The 20,217-nt window shown below is 36.9% G+C and overlaps 3 protein-coding genes across 3 annotated transcripts in view; 2 read left to right on the top strand and 1 right to left on the bottom strand.

Moving 5' to 3' along the window:
- Nucleotides 1-2,541: 2,541 nt before the first annotated feature.
- On the top strand, nt 2,542-7,122 carry LOC111455104 (armadillo repeat-containing protein 6). Its single transcript, XM_023096637.1, has 8 exons — nt 2,542-2,852; nt 2,925-3,230; nt 3,333-3,616; nt 4,157-4,285; nt 5,043-5,165; nt 5,701-5,808; nt 6,440-6,618; nt 6,735-7,122. Exons 1-8 carry the CDS (start codon nt 2,705-2,707, stop codon nt 6,853-6,855), a joined length of 1,398 nt encoding a protein of 465 aa, XP_022952405.1. The 5' UTR covers nt 2,542-2,704; the 3' UTR covers nt 6,856-7,122.
- A 211-nt stretch (nt 7,123-7,333) lies between these two features.
- LOC111455103 (exosome complex exonuclease RRP44 homolog A-like) lies at nt 7,334-17,602 on the bottom strand. The gene is made up of 25 exons (XM_023096636.1): nt 17,409-17,602; nt 17,059-17,131; nt 16,813-16,950; nt 16,578-16,735; nt 15,983-16,038; nt 15,586-15,708; nt 15,335-15,465; nt 14,993-15,233; nt 14,567-14,720; nt 14,035-14,275; nt 13,628-13,784; nt 13,427-13,495; nt 12,263-12,388; nt 12,109-12,161; nt 11,681-11,787; nt 10,703-10,757; nt 10,502-10,601; nt 10,215-10,326; nt 9,301-9,421; nt 9,081-9,140; nt 8,894-8,999; nt 8,721-8,816; nt 8,547-8,628; nt 8,373-8,438; nt 7,334-7,612 (listed from the first exon to the last, which is right to left on the bottom strand). Exons 2-25 carry the CDS (start codon nt 17,110-17,112, stop codon nt 7,414-7,416), a joined length of 2,805 nt encoding a protein of 934 aa, XP_022952404.1. The 5' UTR covers nt 17,113-17,131; nt 17,409-17,602; the 3' UTR covers nt 7,334-7,413.
- A 1,792-nt stretch (nt 17,603-19,394) lies between these two features.
- Nucleotides 19,395-20,217, top strand: part of LOC111455383 — a 2,510-nt gene continuing 1,687 nt past the window's right edge. The window contains exon 1 of the mRNA XM_023097023.1: nt 19,395-19,914. Within this exon, the coding sequence (XP_022952791.1) occupies nt 19,536-19,914 (379 nt within the window). The 5' untranslated portion in view covers nt 19,395-19,535. The remainder of the gene's footprint in view (nt 19,915-20,217) is intronic.

Here is a 20,217-nt window from a genome sequence, read left to right as displayed (position 1 = left end):
AAAAAAAAAAAAAAAAAAAAAAAAAAAAAAAAAAAAAAAAAAAAAAAAAAAAAAAAAAAAAACTAAAAAAACCCGTGTTAGTTTGGATTTTTTTTCTTGAATAAAAAAAATAATAATAATGCAAAGTTTGGTGGGTTCAAATTTATGTCACCCTTAATGGTGCATTGATTATTAATGCAATTATATGAAATTTTTTTTATTTAGTGTCCAGCGGAAGCCTATTAATATTTGAGGCTTTAATTGAATTTGAGGCTCTCAACTAAAATGTCAGAAAAAAAAAAAAATAGCCACCTTATTTAATTTATTTATTTTTCTTTTTACAAATTATTATATTTATCGTAAATTATTTATCAAAATATTGAACGGGTCATATAAAATGTCAAATAGGTTGAACGTGAAAGTTCAGGAACTAAACTCGAGTAAATTAAAAAATTATTTATTTAAATACAAAATATTTTAAATTTTGGTTTATATATCGTAACGTTATTTATAAAATATTATCATATTATGGATATAAAATTTTAAAATAATAATTAGTTCACGTGGCCCGATGATTCAATAGCTATCAGTTCACAGTTCAAATTATCTGTCATTTAAGAGCAAAATCTACACTAGTCTAGGTGCAAGTGAGTCTAAAAGGGTCGTAAATGTAATCGATTTAGGGTTAGGTAAGATCGAGCACAAAATTTAAAATTAATTTGAGTCCATGTGAGCCTAGATTAGGGAGTGCTAGTATCATTTTTTTGTTTCTCGTTTGCTTCTAGCTCGATCTGTCTTCTATATGCAACTGCATGCATATGATTTTCGGAATCGCTCTCGCTTGAATTTTGTGTCCAATTTTTGTCGATTTGTCGACAAGGTCACTAATTTATTGTATTCATAGACATTTCTTTGTTTATCGGTAAACTTGTCATGGTTATTGCTTGTAATAACTCAAGCCCACTGCTAACAGCCCAACGTTCTCACTGGCACACAACTCGGTGTTTAGCTCTAATAACATTTGTAACAGCCCAAACCCACCATTAGCAGATATTGTCCGTTTTAGTCCATTACATATCGTCAAATCTCACATATATGATGACGTTGACTTACACCAACAAAATTTTGGTTTCTTTTACGAACTTGATGTTTGCCCGACCAACCAAATTAGTTGGGAGAATTGATGTGGCATAAGAACCAATAAGGTAGAATATATATATATAGTTCATAAAACATTTATTTATATATTTTCAAATACTTAATTAAGATTTACAGCTCAAATTAAATATATATTTTGAAAATTACTTTACAAACAGTTAAAATATGACGAAAATTAAAGAAAAAATTCATTTATTTGAATTCAACTCAACCTAAATAAATTTATAACCTAACCGAGATGGTACGAATTGGGTTGGGTTGAATTAATCGGGATTTTTTAAAATTAATTTAATTTAGAAATTAAAAGTATTTAAAAGCTTAATTATTACACATCATGATGAGTTGTACAATCCTAAGTGGACTTCTCCACTAAGTCACTAACTAACTGACACATCACTTTATGATGAAGATGTCCCTTTAATGGTGCCTCCATTTCTCTTTTCACCACCCTTCTCTTTGCACCCACTTCCACAAAATTTTAAATTAAATTAATTAAATAAACTTTACATTTACATGAACTTATTAAATACTATTAATTTTTTACACCAAACTTTCAATTCTCAATAATATTTCAAATTGCAATAAATATACATTTTTTTTATCTTCCAATAAAGTTTGGTTTAAAATTTTGTCAATATAAGTACATAAAAATAAATATAATACGTCTACCACCAAAATAATTAAATTCCATAAAATCAAGTAATATTTCTTGTAAAAAATTTAATTATTAATGAATTATATTTATTTTTTTAATGTTTTATTTGTAGTCAACACATAAAATAATGATTTTTGTGAAATTTCAACTAGATAACATCACAACAATAAAGTTTTGACATTTTACCTTTTTTTTAAAATATTTTATATGATAAAATTTATTTATATTGATAATAAATATATATTTCTAAGATATGATTACTCGACAAAATCTAAATTATTAATTTTTTATTTATACGTATGGAAAATTTATTTTTGTTTAAAAATTACACGTTTAGTCATTGAACGTTATGAAAAGGGTCGAAGTTGATTCAACTTCTTACTTCATCACTATAGTTACTCGAGAGTTGGAGTGTTAAAAAAATCCAATGACCTGAAAACTTGATCAATCCAACCTAATCTGTATTGTTTGGATTGAGTTATGAACTTTATATGAGAACTGAATTTATTGTTAATTTTTAATTAGGTCAGTCGAGTCTAAAAAATGTCCTAACTAGAACCAACCCGACCAACAAACGACCGACCGAGAGGAATATTCTATGCTCAAATTTGTTGGGCCGGAGTTTTGGGCCCTCAAAAGATTCTCGGCCCACATTGTAATGATTTCTATAATGCGGCCCAATATAAATCAAGCTCATTATCTCACACAAAAGCCCAAAGCATAAGGCATCGCTCCGGTTTTGGATTTCTGTGCCACGCAAATAATTGAAATTAGTTTCCCGGTTCTCCGGTCACTGGCTTCCCTCGCTCCGGCCGTTCTTCAGTAATTTCTTTCACTCTCCTGCAACGAATCCGATCGTTCTTCACAACGGAGATACCATAACGTCCTCCAATCCGACGGAATACGGCGGAGATGGGCCCACCCAAAACCCTCCGCGGGATCTCACAGGAAGCCTTCGACGAGGTGGTAAGAGAGAATGTTGAGGATCTAGGGATGGATCCGACTGAAGCTCTGCAGGATGCAATAGAAACATTAACTCTCCAAGGCGTTGATCTCTCAGGTGATTTGTGGTGTGGAGCTCCATTCGTAATCACTATCTTCATTTTCCGATTGCGGTTCTTTCTGTATGCAGGCATTGTGAGATGCGTTCCTGGAGAGGGTAGCGTGAATGATAATCCATTGGTACAGAGCTTGGAGAGGCTGAAACAATTGGACGGGGATTCGAAGGATAGAATCAGTGATGAGTATCTTGACGAGATGGTGGATTTATTTGATAGGATATCGGAGCTGTGTGGATCGAATGAGGAATCTGGAAATGCGTCGATTGTATTAAGAAATGGGGGATTAGAATTGCTCTGTTCTCTTTGTTGTAAGATTCCAAGTGAATGCCGGCGTGCTGTTGCTTCCGCTTTGAAGACAATGGTGTTATTGCTTCAAGGTACTACGCTTAACCTATTACAACAAGCAACTGTGTGTAATCATCCTATGATTTTGTTTGGAATGTTCATATTTAATGCCTGCAATGTTGATATGTTTGCAGATTTACACAGTACAGAAATATTTCGTAACAGCAATGGACCCAAAATTGTAATGGATATTCTAAATAATGGCAAGGAAAATGTAGACATTTTACATGGTGGCTTTGCTGTGGTTGCTGCGGCTGCAACTGCTAATGAGGTTCTTAAAGAAATATTCATGGAGATGAACATTGATGAGCTTATTTTGCAGACTCTGAGTACGCACAGAGGTGACTGTATTAGTAGCTTATATGATGCTATTCGGGTTCTGCTGACACCTGATGATAATCGTGTAGTTGCTTCTCAAGTACGTGGTCTTATTCTTTTTCATTACCATTGTTGATGACATGTGTGAGATCCCACATCGATTGAAGAGAGATATGAAACATTCTTATACGGGTGTGAAAACCTCTCTCCAGTAGATGTGTTCTAAAAATCGTGAGACTGATGACGATATGTAACGGGCCAAAGCGGACAATATTTGCTTGCAATGGGCTTGGGCTGTTACAATGGTATCAGAGCCAGACATCGGACGGTGTGCTAGTGAGGACGTTGGACCCCAAGGAGGGTGGATTGTGAGACCCTACATCGGTTGGAGAGGGAAACGAAGCATTCCTTCAAGGGTGTGGAAACCTCTCCCCAGTAGACAGGTTTTAAAAACCGTGAGGCTGATGTCGATATGTAACGAGCCAAAGCGAACTATATTTGCTCGCGATGGACGATGGACGTGGGCTGTTACAACTTGATTCAATTTGCCCCCCATCCCAAAAAAAATAAGTCCTTAAAACAAGTAATTGATCCTTTTACTGATGGCTTCTTACTTCTTGGGTGTCACGTTAAACTTCAGGTTTATGGTTATGCCAGAAGATTTGCCAAAATTGGAATTGCTAATGCTCTTGTCAACTCGCTACACGGAGGACTTAACTCGGCTGGTCTAGTTTCTGCTAGCATTGCTTTAAAGGCTGTTGCTGTTAATGTAAGCTTTCAAATTTTGTTGGAAAGTAAAAAGGGTATACCTTTTGATAGGAAAAAAAAATCTTTTCACAGTACATACAAGAACATATGGTTAATTTTATTAGACCTCTTCTGTTGAGTTCTCATTAGTTTAATTTGATTGGTAAAGTTCTCTCTCCATAAAAAATATAAAGGACGAGGATTTATTTTACTAGACCTTTTATAAATTTTTTTCTCATTAATGTAAATTGACAAGACAAGATTATGCAGCTCGAATCATTTGGCTCATAGTCGTACACATCGTTTTTAAATTCTTTTGGTGATGTATATGATAAAATCTGCCATGATTTTAGTAGCCATGGTGATAGCGAGTCTTCTTGATTATCACTATATTGTGATACTAACTAAGAATATGTTTCTTTTTCTTTCTTTGACTAAAATCATATTATCAGAAGCTTCTTATGTGAAGCAAACATACTAAGATATCAAGCACGGGAGTGTGCTATTATGTGGGAGCTTTGTGGAGAGAGAAAAAATAGAACTTTTAGAGGGCATGAAAGATTTCGAGTGATATTGGTTCTCATTTTAGATTCTATGTTTCTTGGTGGGCTGTTGTGTTGAAGCCTTTTTGTTATTGATAGGAGGTTCTTCTTGTAGGTTGCCACCTCTGCATATCTCTAGTCTCCCAGATATATTATCATAGATCAGAAAAGTGATATATTAGTTTTCCTAACAGTGTTCTGTTTTTTCCCTGTTCAATTTCTATTCACGAAATGCAGGATGAAATTTGTAAATCCATTGCTGAAAATGGTGGTATTGATGCAGTTCTGAGATGCATTGACGACAGTGGTGATCAAGGCAATACAATGGTAGCTAAAGTTTGCTGTTCTTTGTTATCAAAGGTATGAAGTTAAAATTGTTATCCACTGGTAATGTTAAATTATTTAGTTCCAAGTCTGATCTTCTCAGCTTCACCGCTGCATATATAGCTCCTCAGATTCGACATTTTAACTGCTCCTTTGTGCTCTGTTACTAAAGTACGGTTCTCTAAAAAGAATTAAGGAATCGAAGTAGATTTAAGAGCAAGCGTTCTTGCCTTGTAATTTTTATTATAAAAAAAAAAAAAAAAAAAAGGAAAGAGAAAAAGCAAGAAAGAGTGGATTTGAGATACCAGAACTGATAAATCCCATTGACTCCTTCAATAATTAGATGTAACTGGAGCAAGGGTGGCAATTTTGGTTAGTTTCTTAAAGCAATTGTAAATAAGCAGCTTGTTTTAATCAACTCATAGCTGCTTTTTGTGGTGAGCACGATTTTAATCTGCTAGCTTCTGTAGCTGGTATTGTCAATCTTCTCCAATCGACAAAGCATGCAGGGTTATCGTTGCATTTTTAATTTTCTATGTTGATTTTCATCTTATTGCTTTTATTTAATTAGTTGGCAGGAAGTGACGCTAATAAGAGCGCTATTATTGAAAAGAAAGGATTGGATAAACTAATCAAGCTTTCATCCAGATTTAGTGATGATCCATCTGTTCTGCAAGAGGTAAAGAAGGAAAATTTTCTGTTCTTTTTAATATTGCTACTTTGGATATAGCCTCTTTGACATTGCAATCACATCACATCCCATCCTATTTTCTGTTGCTTGGCATAACATCCCGTGAAGATTTTGGTTTCGTTTTTGGATCCTCATTTTAGCTGTATCACCATCGATGTTTATGATTAGGGGACATGTCTATAATAATTTCTGTCTTCTCAATGTATCCTCTAATGTATATTATAAAAGTATGGTTTAAAGCTAACTTGATTAAGGTTTATATCTTTGACCAAAATGTGCAGTTTCAAAATGATTTTTATTTGATGAAAACTTTGGTACTTGTCTGTCGAACACTAAGATTGTGAATATCGTCAATAGAATATCGTGAATATCTATGTATTTCTATTCGATACTCATCTTCATTTTGTTAATGAAACTTATTTATTTCTGATGCAAACTTAATCTACAGTATTTTTGGGGTTTATTTTTAATGCCCTTTTACTGAGGTATACAAGTCACGACTCGTATAATTCTGATATGTTATCCACAATATGATATCTGTTCCAATCTCAAAGAGATTCGTCTTGCTTATGTGCTTGCTTAGTAGATTGAGTGCGAAACTCTTTAATTTTTGGTATAGGTAATGTCTATCATATCAGTGCTTACTTTGAGATCTCCAGAAAATGCAACCCGTGCAATTGAAGCTGGAGCTGGAGATGTTGCCATTCAAGCTATGCAGAAATTCCCTTCAGCTCAACAAATGCAAAGGAACTCCTGCCACATGATACGGAATCTTGTTGTCAGGAACCCCGAAAACAGGTGCCCTCTCAAGCTATTCTCCATTGATGTTACCAAGCATTATACGTCTAAAATAAAACTATTCTCCATTGATGTTAGCAAGCATTTACTTATCAAGCACATTCTGTATTATACAGAGCTCTTTTGCTCAAAAACGGAATTGAGAAATACATTCGAAAAGCGAAGCAAAACCATGAAAGCTGCAAGGATGCTGCAAGTGATGCATTAAGGGACTTGGGGCTTGACAATTATCTGTAGCCGTTGAGAGCTTGGATTGGTTGATATGCCTTCACTTGTTCGTAAGTTCACAATCTTTGGTGCAACATTGCGTTCCTCTTTCTTGTGTTCCCTTGGCTTCAAATTTTAGTGCGAGTTAGGATGGGGGAGAGAGATATCTCAACACCCAAATATCTGCCAGAAAGAACAAAGTAAATATTCATTGGTCGAAATTAGGTTGGCTGATGAGTGTAGTTACAAGAACCCTACAGGTGACAAATACTTGCAAGTTTGTCTTGTTTTTTTTAAGATATTTTGTCAGCGTCGACGTTTTTTGCATAGCAGTCGTCAGCATCACATCTTAAAATCGAGTATGTGCATTATTCTTTCTACCCGTTTTAGTTGATTTGCACTCTTGAATCTGTTAACACTTTGTTCCAAAAATACACTTGAACTTTAAAAGTGAAATTTTTTATAATTAAAGAACACTTCCAAGCTAAACTATAAATAATGATATTTAAAAATATAGAGATAATCTATGAGGTGTTGATAAGTGGGCAAGTGTTCCCAGAGAGGCAGAGCTAAGGAAATAAGGAGAGATTAAAGAAGAGTAAGCTGCAGCTTTGGTCTGTTTGGTTGGGGCTCCACAACCTCCATGTGAATTCTCACCGCCTGTAGAATGTTGTATGCGACGCTTCCATCCAACTTCTTGATCTTCTGTTCTTGCTCATCCACAAACCATTCTCCACTTTGCTTCTCACCTTTGCCCGACAAGTATACCGGTCCTTCGATACCGAACCTGACAGAGAATATAAAAACATTCGTCATCATTGACGTGGTTTACAGACAAAGTCATTGATATAGAAACATGCTCTTTCCACGGTGAACACCATTTCATTTTATATATGATAAAATTTAGATCAATGTTTGAACACATCACTAATTGTGAGATCCCACAACGGTTGGGGGAGGAGAACGAAGCTTACTTTATAACGGTGTGTAAACCTCTCCCTAGAAGACACGTTTTGAAAACCTTGAGGGAAAGCCTAAAAAGGACAATATCTGCGAGTGGTGAGCTTGAGGTGTTACAAATGGTATCAGAGCCAAACACCAGACAATGTGCCAGCGAGGAGGCTGATCCCCGAAGAGGGTGGACACAAGGTGGTGTGCTAGCAAGGGTGCTGGGACCCAAAAGAGGGTGGATTGGGGAGTCTAACATCGATTGGAGAAGGGAACAAGTGCCAGCGAGGACGCTGGCCCCGAAGGGGGTGGATTGTGAGATCCCACATCAATTGGGGAGGAGGAGAATGAAGCATTCTTTATAAAGGTGTGGAAACCTCTTCCTAGCAGATGCGTTTTAAAAACCTTGAGGGGAAGCTCGAAAGGGAAAGCCCAAAGAGGACAATATAATTCGACCATTTGAGGTTTGAAAAATTATAGAATAAATAAGGTCTTATGTATATAGTCACCCTAATTTGAATTCATCCTACCTACACAGTTCATATCAATCAAAGCAAAAGGTGGTGTCAAAGAAAACCATAGGTTCGAGGGAAACATACTTGGGAACGAATACTATAAACCCATTTGATCTTATCTTCACTATTCTGGCCTCCGTGTCCGTCGGCCTACATCGAAAAGAGACGACATTTCTTTAGGTCAGACGAGAACGAAAAAAGTAAACGTGAATATTTTAGCTATACAAGAAAGTGATGAACATGCTAAAGAACGCATACCGTTTTTTGAAGTAAATTAGAGTATGAAGCTCCACGGAAGCTCGGCCAGCCATTTGAGCGTTTCTATGTCGATAATTTAAATCTGAAAACAATTTACAAGAGTCAGCACACATGTCGTATGTCTTTTAGTCCATGTCATAACAAATAACTAAGGTGCAGCGAGTATTTTCATACTATCGGCGATCGTCGTGAGTTTCGGTCTGTCAAGGAATAGTGTCGGAAGTTTGTAGATTCCCAACGATGCAGCGAGCAATCTGTGAACGATGACATCTGCAATACAAAGATGGCTAAGGACCCAAAATAATAGACTAATGTCACCAAACAGACAAAACGAGGCAAGCCTGAACCTGCGTATCGACGAATAGGCGACGTGAAGTGGGTATATAGAGGTGCTGCAAGCCCATAATGTTGATATTCTGGAGGGCTAAGGTCTCCGCTATAGAAGTAAACTGCCTTCACTTGTACAAAAATAAGCTTTCAGAAATGTTCATAAGCAATTGAATTAGTCAAAACTCCAAATTTATGTGAGATTACCTGTGTCATACATCTGGTGGCTAGTATTCTGATCAGCTTATTGAAGTAGGGATCATCACCCTGATATCATATATATGAATTTGTTCCAGTTAAACGAAGAACAGACTACAAAATGTTTATATGAATAAGAGATTTGAATAACTTTGACAAAGCTGCTAGCCGAGCAACGAACTGAAGACAAAATTTAAAATTACGTCCTACTCGATGAAGTATACTATACCAATGCACGATCGAGTGAATCAGCCAGGGCTTTGGATGATGAGACATCCAAGTCAAGACCAACAGCTACAGCTGTGCGAATCAAAGGTTCCAGCATCTCTTTAGTCGGTGTAGGATGGCGCCTGCGAATAAAAAGAAAGAGAAGAAAGCAATAGCTTATTATAACAATCTCATTCAACCATTGCCCAAAAAATTAGATAAAAGAAGAAACTAAGTTAAACTGTAACACCGCTAGCAGATATTATCCTCTTTGGGCTTTCCTTCAAAGTTTTCAAAACGTGTCTGCTAGAAAGAGGTTTCCACACCCTTATAAATAATGTTTTGTTCCCCTCTCCGACCGATGTGAGATCTCCCCATCCACCCCCCTTCGGGGCCCAGCTTCATTCCCCTCTCCAACCGACGTGGGATCTCACAATCCACCCCCTTCGAGACCTAGCTTCGTTCCCCTCTCCAACCGATGTGGGATCTCACAATCCACCCCCTTCTAATGGACGTGGGATCTCACATAAACAAGGAATAAGCCCTTTTGGGATATAGATCAGAAATCGCAGATGATAAAACGGATGTTTAAGCTTTTGATGTTTAGAAATTAAAAAAAAAAAGTTATTTGATAACTAATGGCAGGAAAGCAGTAAACCCCAACAACCAAGAATAAAAAACGTTCCTCTTCAACGGGTGTCGAGCAAACGGCAAGCCAGAATAGGCTTGCTTTTAATATGCGAACTGTAAAAAAGGGTGTGGAGTATACAACTTGTGGACCTGTTTCTAGTACAAAGCTCCGCTCCAACCATTACACCACTCCACAACCAAAAGTTCACACCCTCCCCAAAAATAAAAAGGTAAATGCATTGGCAGAGACATAATAAGATGCACCCTGGATTCATGCAATCAAATGCTCATGTGGTATCGCTTTACCTTAATAATGAACACAGAGGAAAATGCTTAAGAATTTTTTCTGCTACTGAAACGTTTGCCGCAAGCATAAACTCCTCGACCATTTGGTTAGCTTCTCGAATTTGATACATGCCTGGAAGAATACATCATTTGACAGGGGCAATGAAAAAGTTAATGAATTTCCTTTTAAATAAAAACAAAAGGGAACGGGCCAGGGGGAGGGAGGTGTCGTGGTAACAAAAATAAATATTTTCATGCTCAAGGACTCGAAAAACTATCTATGAATGAAATTTGACATCCAAGCATACCAATATCAAGAGGGTCGTGTGTCTCGGTGTCAATTTGAAATTTGACTTCAGCAGAAGCAAGAGTCAAGGCTCCTCTGTCGATTCGTCTCAACCTCATTTTCTGCAGGTTGACCGAGTTGTGAGAGGTTAGAAAACTACATGTCAGACCGAGACATATCCTGGCGATTATTTATGGAACAAAAGCAAATAAAGCATGCTTACCTTTGCTAAGGTATTCATATTTCTCAAATCTCTAGTTATTGGATCCATCAATCGACTGCAAGTAAAGTAATTAAGCTTTGTAAGAATCAAATCTTAAGGTTTGAATGAACCCCAAAAAAATCTGAAAATAAGTAGAGCACAGTGATGAAATAACTCCTAAAAAAGGATTGGCAAACACGTTTAAGCTTTGATTTGACAAATATGCATACAACAAAGAAAAGGTTGAAGATAATTCACAAAGGTTGCAACGCAGAGATTCAACAATTCTGTCATATCACCACAATAAATGACATAGAGAGAGAGAGGGAGACCCCAAAGGAAACGCTAACTTAATTAAGAACACTTGAAAAGGGGAGAAGGGCGCGGCTAAGCTCTTCTGCATCACGAATACACAATGTAATAGCCCAAACCCACCGCTAGTAGATATTGTCCTCATTGGGCTTTCCCTTTCGGGCTTCCTCTCAAAGTTTTTAAAATGCGTCTGCTAGGGAGAGATTTCCAGACCTTTATAAAGAATAAAGAATGCTTCGTTCTCCTCCCCACCGATGTGGGATCTCACAATCCACCCCCCAAATCCCAACTTGGGCTGTTACACATAAATTGAAATCCTTCCCAAATATCATGAATGCGCCACACTAGATATACACGAGAAGTTAAGATGCTATTTCAAAGCTACTTTGACGTACTTTCTATTTTTGAGAACAATACATAAATAAAATATACTCTGGTAAACAACATTTATAACATATTTCCGTAACTACTTTTAAAAAGTGATGAGCGCATGAATAGTTATTTTCAATTGCATAATAAACTTTACTTTCACATTCATCCCGAAACAACTCTGAAATATAATTTTGAAAACAAAAGCAGAAACCAGGAACCTATTTTCAGAACAGCCCTCAATCACCATAAATATTGAAGAAGACATTGTTACAAACACCAATAAACTTCAAATAGTTATAACTGACATGAAATTACCTGTCATCCATCCTCGCTTGAGCTTCAACATATGATAATGCGGCACTCGATTTAATGATGCTTTTTGTGTAGCTAGTAGAAACAATATCTGCTTCAGGTGTCATTTCCTGAACATCAGAGGCAAGTGAAAATATATGCACGAATTAGGGGGGACGAGGGGAGTACTAGAGTCTAAACATATTAAAAAATGTGTAAATTTCCCGACGAAGCGTAGATTCTAACATAGCCTAATTGATAATTAAACCATAGATAAATCAAACAGATAATAAAACAAAAGGATAACAGAAGTTCAATAGTTTCATAAATTTGCAGAAATTTAACAAGAAATTTTTTTCATGAAGATCTTCTTTTACAACTGCAGAATAAAGATAGGATAGTCTTTAGATGAGGATGGTTAATCACAACAAAAAGAATAATGAACCACATACCCAAATTACTGAAAATGCCAGTCTTTCCACATCCGCTCGAAGAGAACATACATCTGTAGATTAAGATTTTTCATCACGTTGAGATAAAGTGTTCAAGAATAAAACCTATGGAACAGTTCCTCGTGACTAGTGCGTCATAATAGTAAATGTTGACCTTCTGTTAATGGTTTTGGAAGCATATCTATCCTCCGCTCAACGAGATAGACTGATGTGCCCCTTTGTGCAGCCTCGTCATCCAATGGAGTGCCCGGGTGAACAAAATTTGTTACATCAGCAATATCTAATTGAATGTTGTTAAGGTGCAATTTTTTTTAAAAGAAACTGAACTTTTATTGAGCAAAATGAATGAACGTACAAGGGCATACAAAAAAAACTAGCCCCACAAATGGAGTCCATATACGCATATAATTACAATAAGAGCAAAAGACGAGCTGCCACTTCCATCATCTCTCTATCTGATAATGGGAAGCAGAAACCCAAAGAAAACGAAGCAGAAGAATCAAGGAAGACATGATAGAGGCCACCAAGTGCACTCTCTTATCCGAAAGATGGTATAGGCACGAAATGAGGTATAAAGGGATTTATCTCCCACCCAAAAATAGATCTTTGAGCTTTCTTTAATGGAACATTTCACAAATTGAGAGAAAAAGAGGGATCCTAAAGAAAGAACAATCTAAAAGTTTTCACTAGAGCCCCCACACCCTAAAACCCACTCAAAAGTGTATGGCCTACACCTATTTACAATGACCGTATGCCACAAAGCATTACGCTCCATGAAGAACCACCACAACTACTTCCCAACAATGCCTCATTATGTAGTATTAGGTTATCAATGCCTAAAACTCCAAGTTTCAAAGGCTTTGAGACCACCTCCCTCCCAGCCAAATGAGATCTTCCCCCTTCCACGCCTTTCCATAAAAAAACTTAGGAATCACGGACCTCCACAGTGGTACGATACTGTCCACTTTGAGCATAAGCTTTCATTGCTTTGCTTTTGGCTTCCCCAAAAGGCCTCAGGCCAATGGAGATGGTATTTCTTACTTATAAACCCATGATCAACCCCTTAATTAGTCGACGTGGGACTCCCTCCCAACAATCCTCCTCTCAAACAAAGTACACCATAAGGTCTTCCCTGAAGCCTATGGAGCCCTCTAATATTTAATTCTTCTCCATAAAAGGGATGAATAAATGATATGATCCAAAGGGATTCAACTAACCATTTAAAATCCTTTGGAACCATAGAAATACTTAACAAATCCACATAAGACGAGTAACATAAACATCTAATGCATACATAAAATCAAAAGATTGAGGATACGGACTCCAACTTCGAAATTCCCATTTGGAAGAGCTGTACAGTGAAGGGCATCATCGATATCTTTGCAACCTGGACAAACCAAAAGCCCATCGGCTCCGATTAGTTTTTGACAGAACTGACATGACTACACCATAGAGGAATAATAACAGATAAGAAAATGGAAAAAGCAGGGGAAATAGAGTTCAAAAAACGTTCGGCTACCTGGAGGGTCTACACTAAAAACATTTAGATGCCGCAAATCCTGTCGAATGGGGTTTGCTACATCAGCAGGAGACACTGACCATGGTAATGGTGGCAAACATGCCAAAACTTGTGAAGAAAATGGCCTGGAGTTGATATCATTTTCAATTAAGACCACCTGAAGCATTCAAACAAATAATTTATTAGTACATGAAAATATTCAGCAATCTGAAACTTAAATCCCACCCCCATAGACCTTAGCAATTCAACAAGATCTATTAGACCCTGTAGGTATTATGGAAAATCGTCCAAAAAACTGTGTTTTGTAAATAGAATATTAACAATTGTGTATACCTCACTTTCCATATCTCAATCTCCTATTTCTCCTACAGAAACGTGTTTCTTATTGATAAAACAATTGTGCGTACCTCACTTTCGGTATCTCGATCTCCTATTTCTCCTATAGATCGTACATAATGGCCAGAAGGATATCTAGATAGACGGTCCCAAGAATCAACTGCTACGATGATTCTCTTGTCCAAAAGATTCTCAAGCTGACGGGTTTGGATTCTAATTTTAGGAATCCGGCGATCTTTGGAAACAAATAGAGCATAGGCAACACCACCACTTCCGGCAGGCATAGGCATTGGATCCAAAGAACCACAATAACTGCATTAAAATTCAACAACATCAGATAAACAACTCCATGGCAATACGAAATCTGTGCAACAATCTTGGAGAAGTAACGAAACAAAATTGTAATGAAGAAAACATAAGATTTATGAAATCGCACGCTATATTTTCCCCAACATTATCTACACATACAAAAATAAATACATGTACATATGCACCTAGGGCATATCTAAGTATTTATTAGAAGAACAAAAAGTATATATAAATGTGTACAGCAAATGTCACTCCTTAAAACAGCAGATCTAGCGAACTACCAAGATAACTTACGAATGCCAGTTACGCTTTATGATACCAATGACACGCCCAGCGGGTCGTGGTGAACTAGAAGTAGAATCTCCATTAGAGCCCACTACCGATGTAGTTCTTGGGGCATCATCAGCGCTACCAGGAACAAGATGAACATCTTCTTCCTCATCATCATCTGCAATAATAGAATCAGAAAGTATGCATCATAGTGGGATTGCATGTGTGCATGTGTAAGAGAGAGAAGTTCAATCCCCAATAGAAACTTGAATTGGAAATACAACCACCAATACCGAATATAAACTTTGGAAATACGAATCTAGTCATCGTAGGATTGAACTTCTTACAATTAGTGAGAATATGACTCCAATCCTAACCCGTACAGAATTCACACAGGTCTAATCCGTTATCATTTAAATAAAATATTCATGGAGATAAAAATTATAGCACCTTCATCAGCTATAGTCAAAGACTTCTCTTCATGCCACTGATCTCGAGACAGAAGTTCAACTGCTACAACATCACCATCAAAAGCCCGGTTCATGTTGGTACGCCCATAAATAATTATTTCGTCACCAATACTCTCACTTCCCACATATGCTTCAAATGGATTGTATCGATTAACACGAAGCTTTCCTTGATGATATATACCACGATGTAAACCAGAAGTAATTTCTGACATGGGTTTATGCTGAAAAGAAAGACGAGCAGGATATGTTGCAGACCAGAAACCTTACAGGACGGCCGTATCTTACCAGAAATAAACGAAGTCTAGCATAACTCATATAATACCTCGAAGTAGAGAACCTTCCTCTTCGATGGCCTCATATCTTCAACTTCCTCCATATTTGTATCTTCATTTGCACTTTGCACTAACAGGTCAAGTAAATGAGTTTGACCCAAAGATCTAACATATGATTCAACTGTAAAGAAGATACAAATTACCAAGTTAGATAAGTATATGACAAAAAGCACTCGATGTAGTACAGTAGTAGACACAGAGATTTGAAGCAATGCCAAAAATAAATACACATCTAACATACTTGTCTCTGCACAAATTCCCTCTTCAACAGCCTTTCTCCTATTCTCTCTGTCATTGGTTATGAGTAGAACACGAGTAGCACCACCAATATGATTCTGATACCACTGTGCAGCCACTCGAATTGCTGACTCGTGAGGTTAGAGATAACAGTCAACATCATTTAAGCAAGCATTTTTTTTACAGTAATTAGCTTATAAAAAGTTATGAAAACAAAAATACAGAATATCTAGGCAGTTACTGTAAATAATGAATTAGAATGCGAGTATGAACGGACATATGAGAATGCGTATGAAATATAATTATTGTAGATGTGGAACAGAGTATGGATGAAAATATATGCAGTCCAGCTTAAGTAAGCGAAGATTAAAGCATCACATCGTGTAATTTCAAGAAAATACCTCTATCATTTCGATCATTTTTACTTTCTCCACTCATCTCCTTAACATATGTATCCCTGCAAAAACAATGTCATCAAAGGAAGCTCAAAATTCAAGACGCCATTAAAATGCACGTTTTTCCATATAGATTTTGATGCTTCATGCCATGGGATGTTGCAAAAATGTTATAGGGAAACACAGCGCATTAGAGTTGGAGGTTCATTTTCTATCAAAAACCTTAGCATCGCACTTCATTCAACCGTTACAATAACCAGCCACAGCCCTAGAAAAAGGTCTTGTAAGTTGTCATTAGTTTTTTCCTTCAATTTTTATGCATGAAATCACTAGCTTTACGTAGAAGTTCAAACCAAAGGCACCAATAATCAACTGCTTAATTGGCTGAGTTTCCGTTTAGAAGTACGTAGTAGCAAATGAGTTAAAAAGTAAATACCGAGATCCCAAATTTCCATTTAGTTCAGAAACACAATAAACGAGTATAGATTTTGAATCTCCAACCCAAGTGTGAGTCTATCCTATTGTTAATTTCGACAGTACAATACCATTCAGCGACGACCCTGAAAGCCAATATTAACCAGAAGGGTAACAGAAAACATACTTGTGGTGCTCATTAGAGAAGACAAAGAATCTCCGCAGAGGATTGCTGCAGAGAGCTCTAACTCTATTGTAAACAGACAAGTTCTTGTTCTTAACCTCGTCCAGCACAATCGATAGCATGACCACATCGTCAATAGCAGGATTCTCAAGCAAATCAATCTGTAAAAACGCTTCAATTCATAAAAACACTACAAGTTGAAAGCTTAATGTTAACAACAGGACCGCCCGTAAATTACCTGATTAAGAACAACATTAGTGTCAAGAACTAGAATGGGGGATGTAGAGGCACTCAAACGAGCTACAGAAGAATCACATTTTTCGCAAATTGAAGTCCCACAATATATATCATCTCGAAGATAATGTTCTCTCACTTGCTGCCATGAAGAACAGAAACCCAGAAAAACAGTAAGATATAGACTATGAAGAGTACCGATTAAAGGAAGGAAACTAGTAATAAGGCCAAAGATTAGTGATACACCGACCTTCATCACTTTCCCAGACTTCGTCTTTTTAACAAACGACTTGTTATGCAACATGTCTTCTGGTGTTATTCCACTAAAAGCAAAACCCACCACACAAATTGGCAAATTGCGGCAGAAGAGATACGAAAATCAAGCTCATGTTTAAAGATCAATGAACCCATCACATAGAAAATCAATTGAAATTGCCAAAATATTGATAAAGAAAAGAGATTTTGAAAACGATAATGAACCCTCTGTTAGAAATCATTGGATGGAAAAGAAACGAAATATCTTCAACATTCAAGCAAAGGCATTCGATCAAACTCAAACTCAAGGTTAGTTTTCTAGATTATGAAACTAAGAATCGAAACCTTTAAATCTGCAAAAATAAGCGGCGGCGGCGGCGGCAGAGACAGGGAGAGTGTGAGAGGGAGCGGACGGCGGCGAATTCGTCGGAAGGCTAAGAATCCTGATGAAACCACTGCTTTCGGAGTTGAATTACGAGAAGCGCTTAGTTTTGGGAAGTGGGGTTTAATCCAAAAACAAGGGTTTTGGGGAATTCTTTTTCGTTTTGATTGGGATTAAACTTTTGGGTAATTGGGCTTCAAAAATCATGTGACAATACTCTTAAAACTTACCAAAATAACCTATTAAAAAATGTAACTTTCCTTGAAAAAATACACATTTTTATCGCTAATTCAAAAAATTATCGATGATCATAAAAATTAATTTACATATAAAGTGATAATCAATTGAGATATTTGAATCAAAGTGATTCACCATATTATGAACGTGACTGGCTCCATAATAGTATGATATTGTCCACTTTGAGTATAAGTTCGAGTGATTTTACTTTGGACTTCCCCAAAATGCCTCGTACTAATGGAGATAGTATTCTTTGATTATAAACCATGATCATTCCCTAAATTAACCGATGTGAGACTTTCATCCAACACACATCATTCGTCAAAATATAGACTTAATTGCTTAAACTTCTGAAGATGCTGACAAAGAAGATCGAATAGGTGTTGAATTCGGTTTATCGTACGTTAGAGTCAAGCATGAGAATGTTTTGATCATTTCTTTTTCGTTTATCACAACGATAATCTTCCCAGATAATTTTATATTGGTTACCAAATTGCATTTGAGACACATCTATGCTTGTCTTTTGAATTTTGTTTTAGTGGAGGGTATTTTGGTCATTTTCACCTATCATAGAAATTCGAGCGAAATTATCAATTCACTATTTTTTTTTTTTTGCCCAAAATTAAACGCATACAAAATATAATCTAAATAGACCTTACATTTACGCTAAAATTACAACATTCATCCAAGCTTAAGAAAAGAAATTAGAAGGTGAGATGTCCTAAGACAATGCTCGAAAATAAACAAAAAATTTTACAAAAGTAAGAACCGAAATAGGTGGCTGGAACGAGTATGGAAAGACTTCCTTATTCCCGTACCACTCCGTCTCGTAGACATCTCTAATAAAAAAAATACAGTTAAAATTGATTATTTATTATTATTATTAAAAAAAATTATTATTAAAAAAAAAAAAACGAAGGTGGGTTTAAATAAGGACAGAAAAGATTGCGTGGACTTTTCGTAGCGAGTGCAAAGTCTTAACCGTAGGAGCGCCCGTATTTTAGCATAGCCGAGACGACGCGGTAGGGCAGCGGTCAGGACCAGTATTTAAGGGCATAGCGTCCTTCAGTGCATGTTATTGTCCCATTAAAGATGGCTTGTAGGACAGCCTCCTTACAATTCTATCTATTCAACCATTTTAAATATCTCCCAATAAAATTAATTAATAATATACAACAATTCCACGTATTTAATTAAAAAGGGTTAAAATGGGAAGAGTTCCAAAATTTAGGGACTTAAATGCAATTAAATCCATATTTTATCAACCGACGTGATTTTACAAATCGGTCAATATTTTACTGGTAACTATGTTGATAGCAATGACGATGTAACAACCCAAATTCATCATCCACTTCTAGTAGATATTGTCCGCTTTAACCCATTGCGTATCACCGTCAGTCTCACTGTTTTAAAACGCGTCTATTCGGGAGAGGTTTCGATACCCTTGTAATGAATGTTTTGTTCTCTTCTTCAACCGACTTGCGATCTCACAATCCACCCTCTTACATAGAGACTTAACGTCTTCGTTGGTGCGTCGCTCGGTATCTGGCTTTGATACTATTTGTAACAGCTCAAACCCACTACTAAAAATTATTGTCCGCTTCGACTCGTTGCATATCGCTGTCAAATATTTAAAATTTAAAAATAATAATAATGAAATTAATTATTATTAAAAAAAAAAGTGGCCATAAAACCACGTCACGTCTAGTGTTTGGCTTGTCGTCCACTTTCTTCCAACGTCTCTGAACCCATCTTGTCTCTTCCCTAAACCCAAAACCTCAAATCTGCCTCCGCTCCTCCTCCGCCGCCGCCGCCGCCGCTTCAATTTCACTTCAAAAACTTAATTCCCTCCCATGTCCACTCCCGTCGACCAGCTCCAGCCCCCGCCGACCGCTCATTCCGGCTACGGCTCCGTCGGTCCAGTCATCGCCGTCCTCGCAGTCATTTCCATCCTCGGCGTCATCGCCGGCATTATCGGCCGTCTCTGCTCCGGCCGCCCCGTCTTCGGCTACGGCGCCCACTACGACGTCGAGGAATGGGTCGAGAAGAAATGTGCTTCCTGCCTCGATGGCTCCCTCGACCCTCCTCCGCCGCCGCCGCCGCATCTCCGCCACCCTCCGCCGCTCGATGCCGTTCCTGTAGTCGAACCCCTTGGTGGGCCGCCGGAAATCAAGCAAGGCGCCGATGACAAACGCGAGAATTTGCAGTCGGCGGCTCCCGGAACCGGCGGTGAGTCGTGAGATTCAATTAGAAGAGTAAAGTTCTTTTATTTTTCTTGGTTTCTATTTTTCTCTAATGCAGTTTAAATCTTCAATTTTTTTTAATTCCTCAACTTCTTAAATATTATAATTTATAGCTAATTTAACGTTTCAATTTTAAATTAAAAAAAGATTAAAATTTTAATTATATTAAAAATATTTACATTTCTTTTAATAATTTGAATAATTTAAATACGACAGAGAAGCACTCGTTCAAAAAATAATAATAAAAAATGAGAAACTTAAAAGAAAAAAAAAAAAAAAAAAAAAAAAAAAA

This window comes from Cucurbita moschata, unplaced genomic scaffold (genome assembly GCF_002738365.1).
Source record: "Cucurbita moschata cultivar Rifu unplaced genomic scaffold, Cmos_1.0 Cmo_Scf00017, whole genome shotgun sequence".
Lineage (NCBI taxonomy): Eukaryota > Viridiplantae > Streptophyta > Magnoliopsida > Cucurbitales > Cucurbitaceae > Cucurbita > Cucurbita moschata.
Note: the sequence above shows the minus strand (reverse complement) of the source record. Positions and strands in the feature narration are given on the sequence as shown.

Bases quoted from the DNA above. Each gene is read 5' to 3' on its own strand.
- LOC111455104 (XM_023096637.1), top strand. From the start codon at position 2,705: ATGGGCCCACCCAAAACCCTCCGCGGGATCTCACAGGAAGCCTTCGAC. The intron at 3,231-3,332 runs GTACTACGCTTA...ATATGTTTGCAG, and splicing joins AATGGTGTTATTGCTTCAAG to ATTTACACAGTACAGAAATA. The intron at 5,166-5,700 runs GTATGAAGTTAA...TTATTTAATTAG, and splicing joins GCTGTTCTTTGTTATCAAAG to TTGGCAGGAAGTGACGCTAA.
- LOC111455103 (XM_023096636.1), bottom strand. From the start codon at position 17,112: ATGTTGCATAACAAGTCGTTTGTTAAAAAGACGAAGTCTGGGAAAGTG. The intron at 16,736-16,812 runs GTAATTTACGGG...GCGTTTTTACAG, and splicing joins CTAATGTTGTTCTTAATCAG to ATTGATTTGCTTGAGAATCC. The intron at 9,422-10,214 runs GTAAAGCGATAC...TTTTATTCGCAG, and splicing joins CCTCTGTGTTCATTATTAAG to GCGCCATCCTACACCGACTA.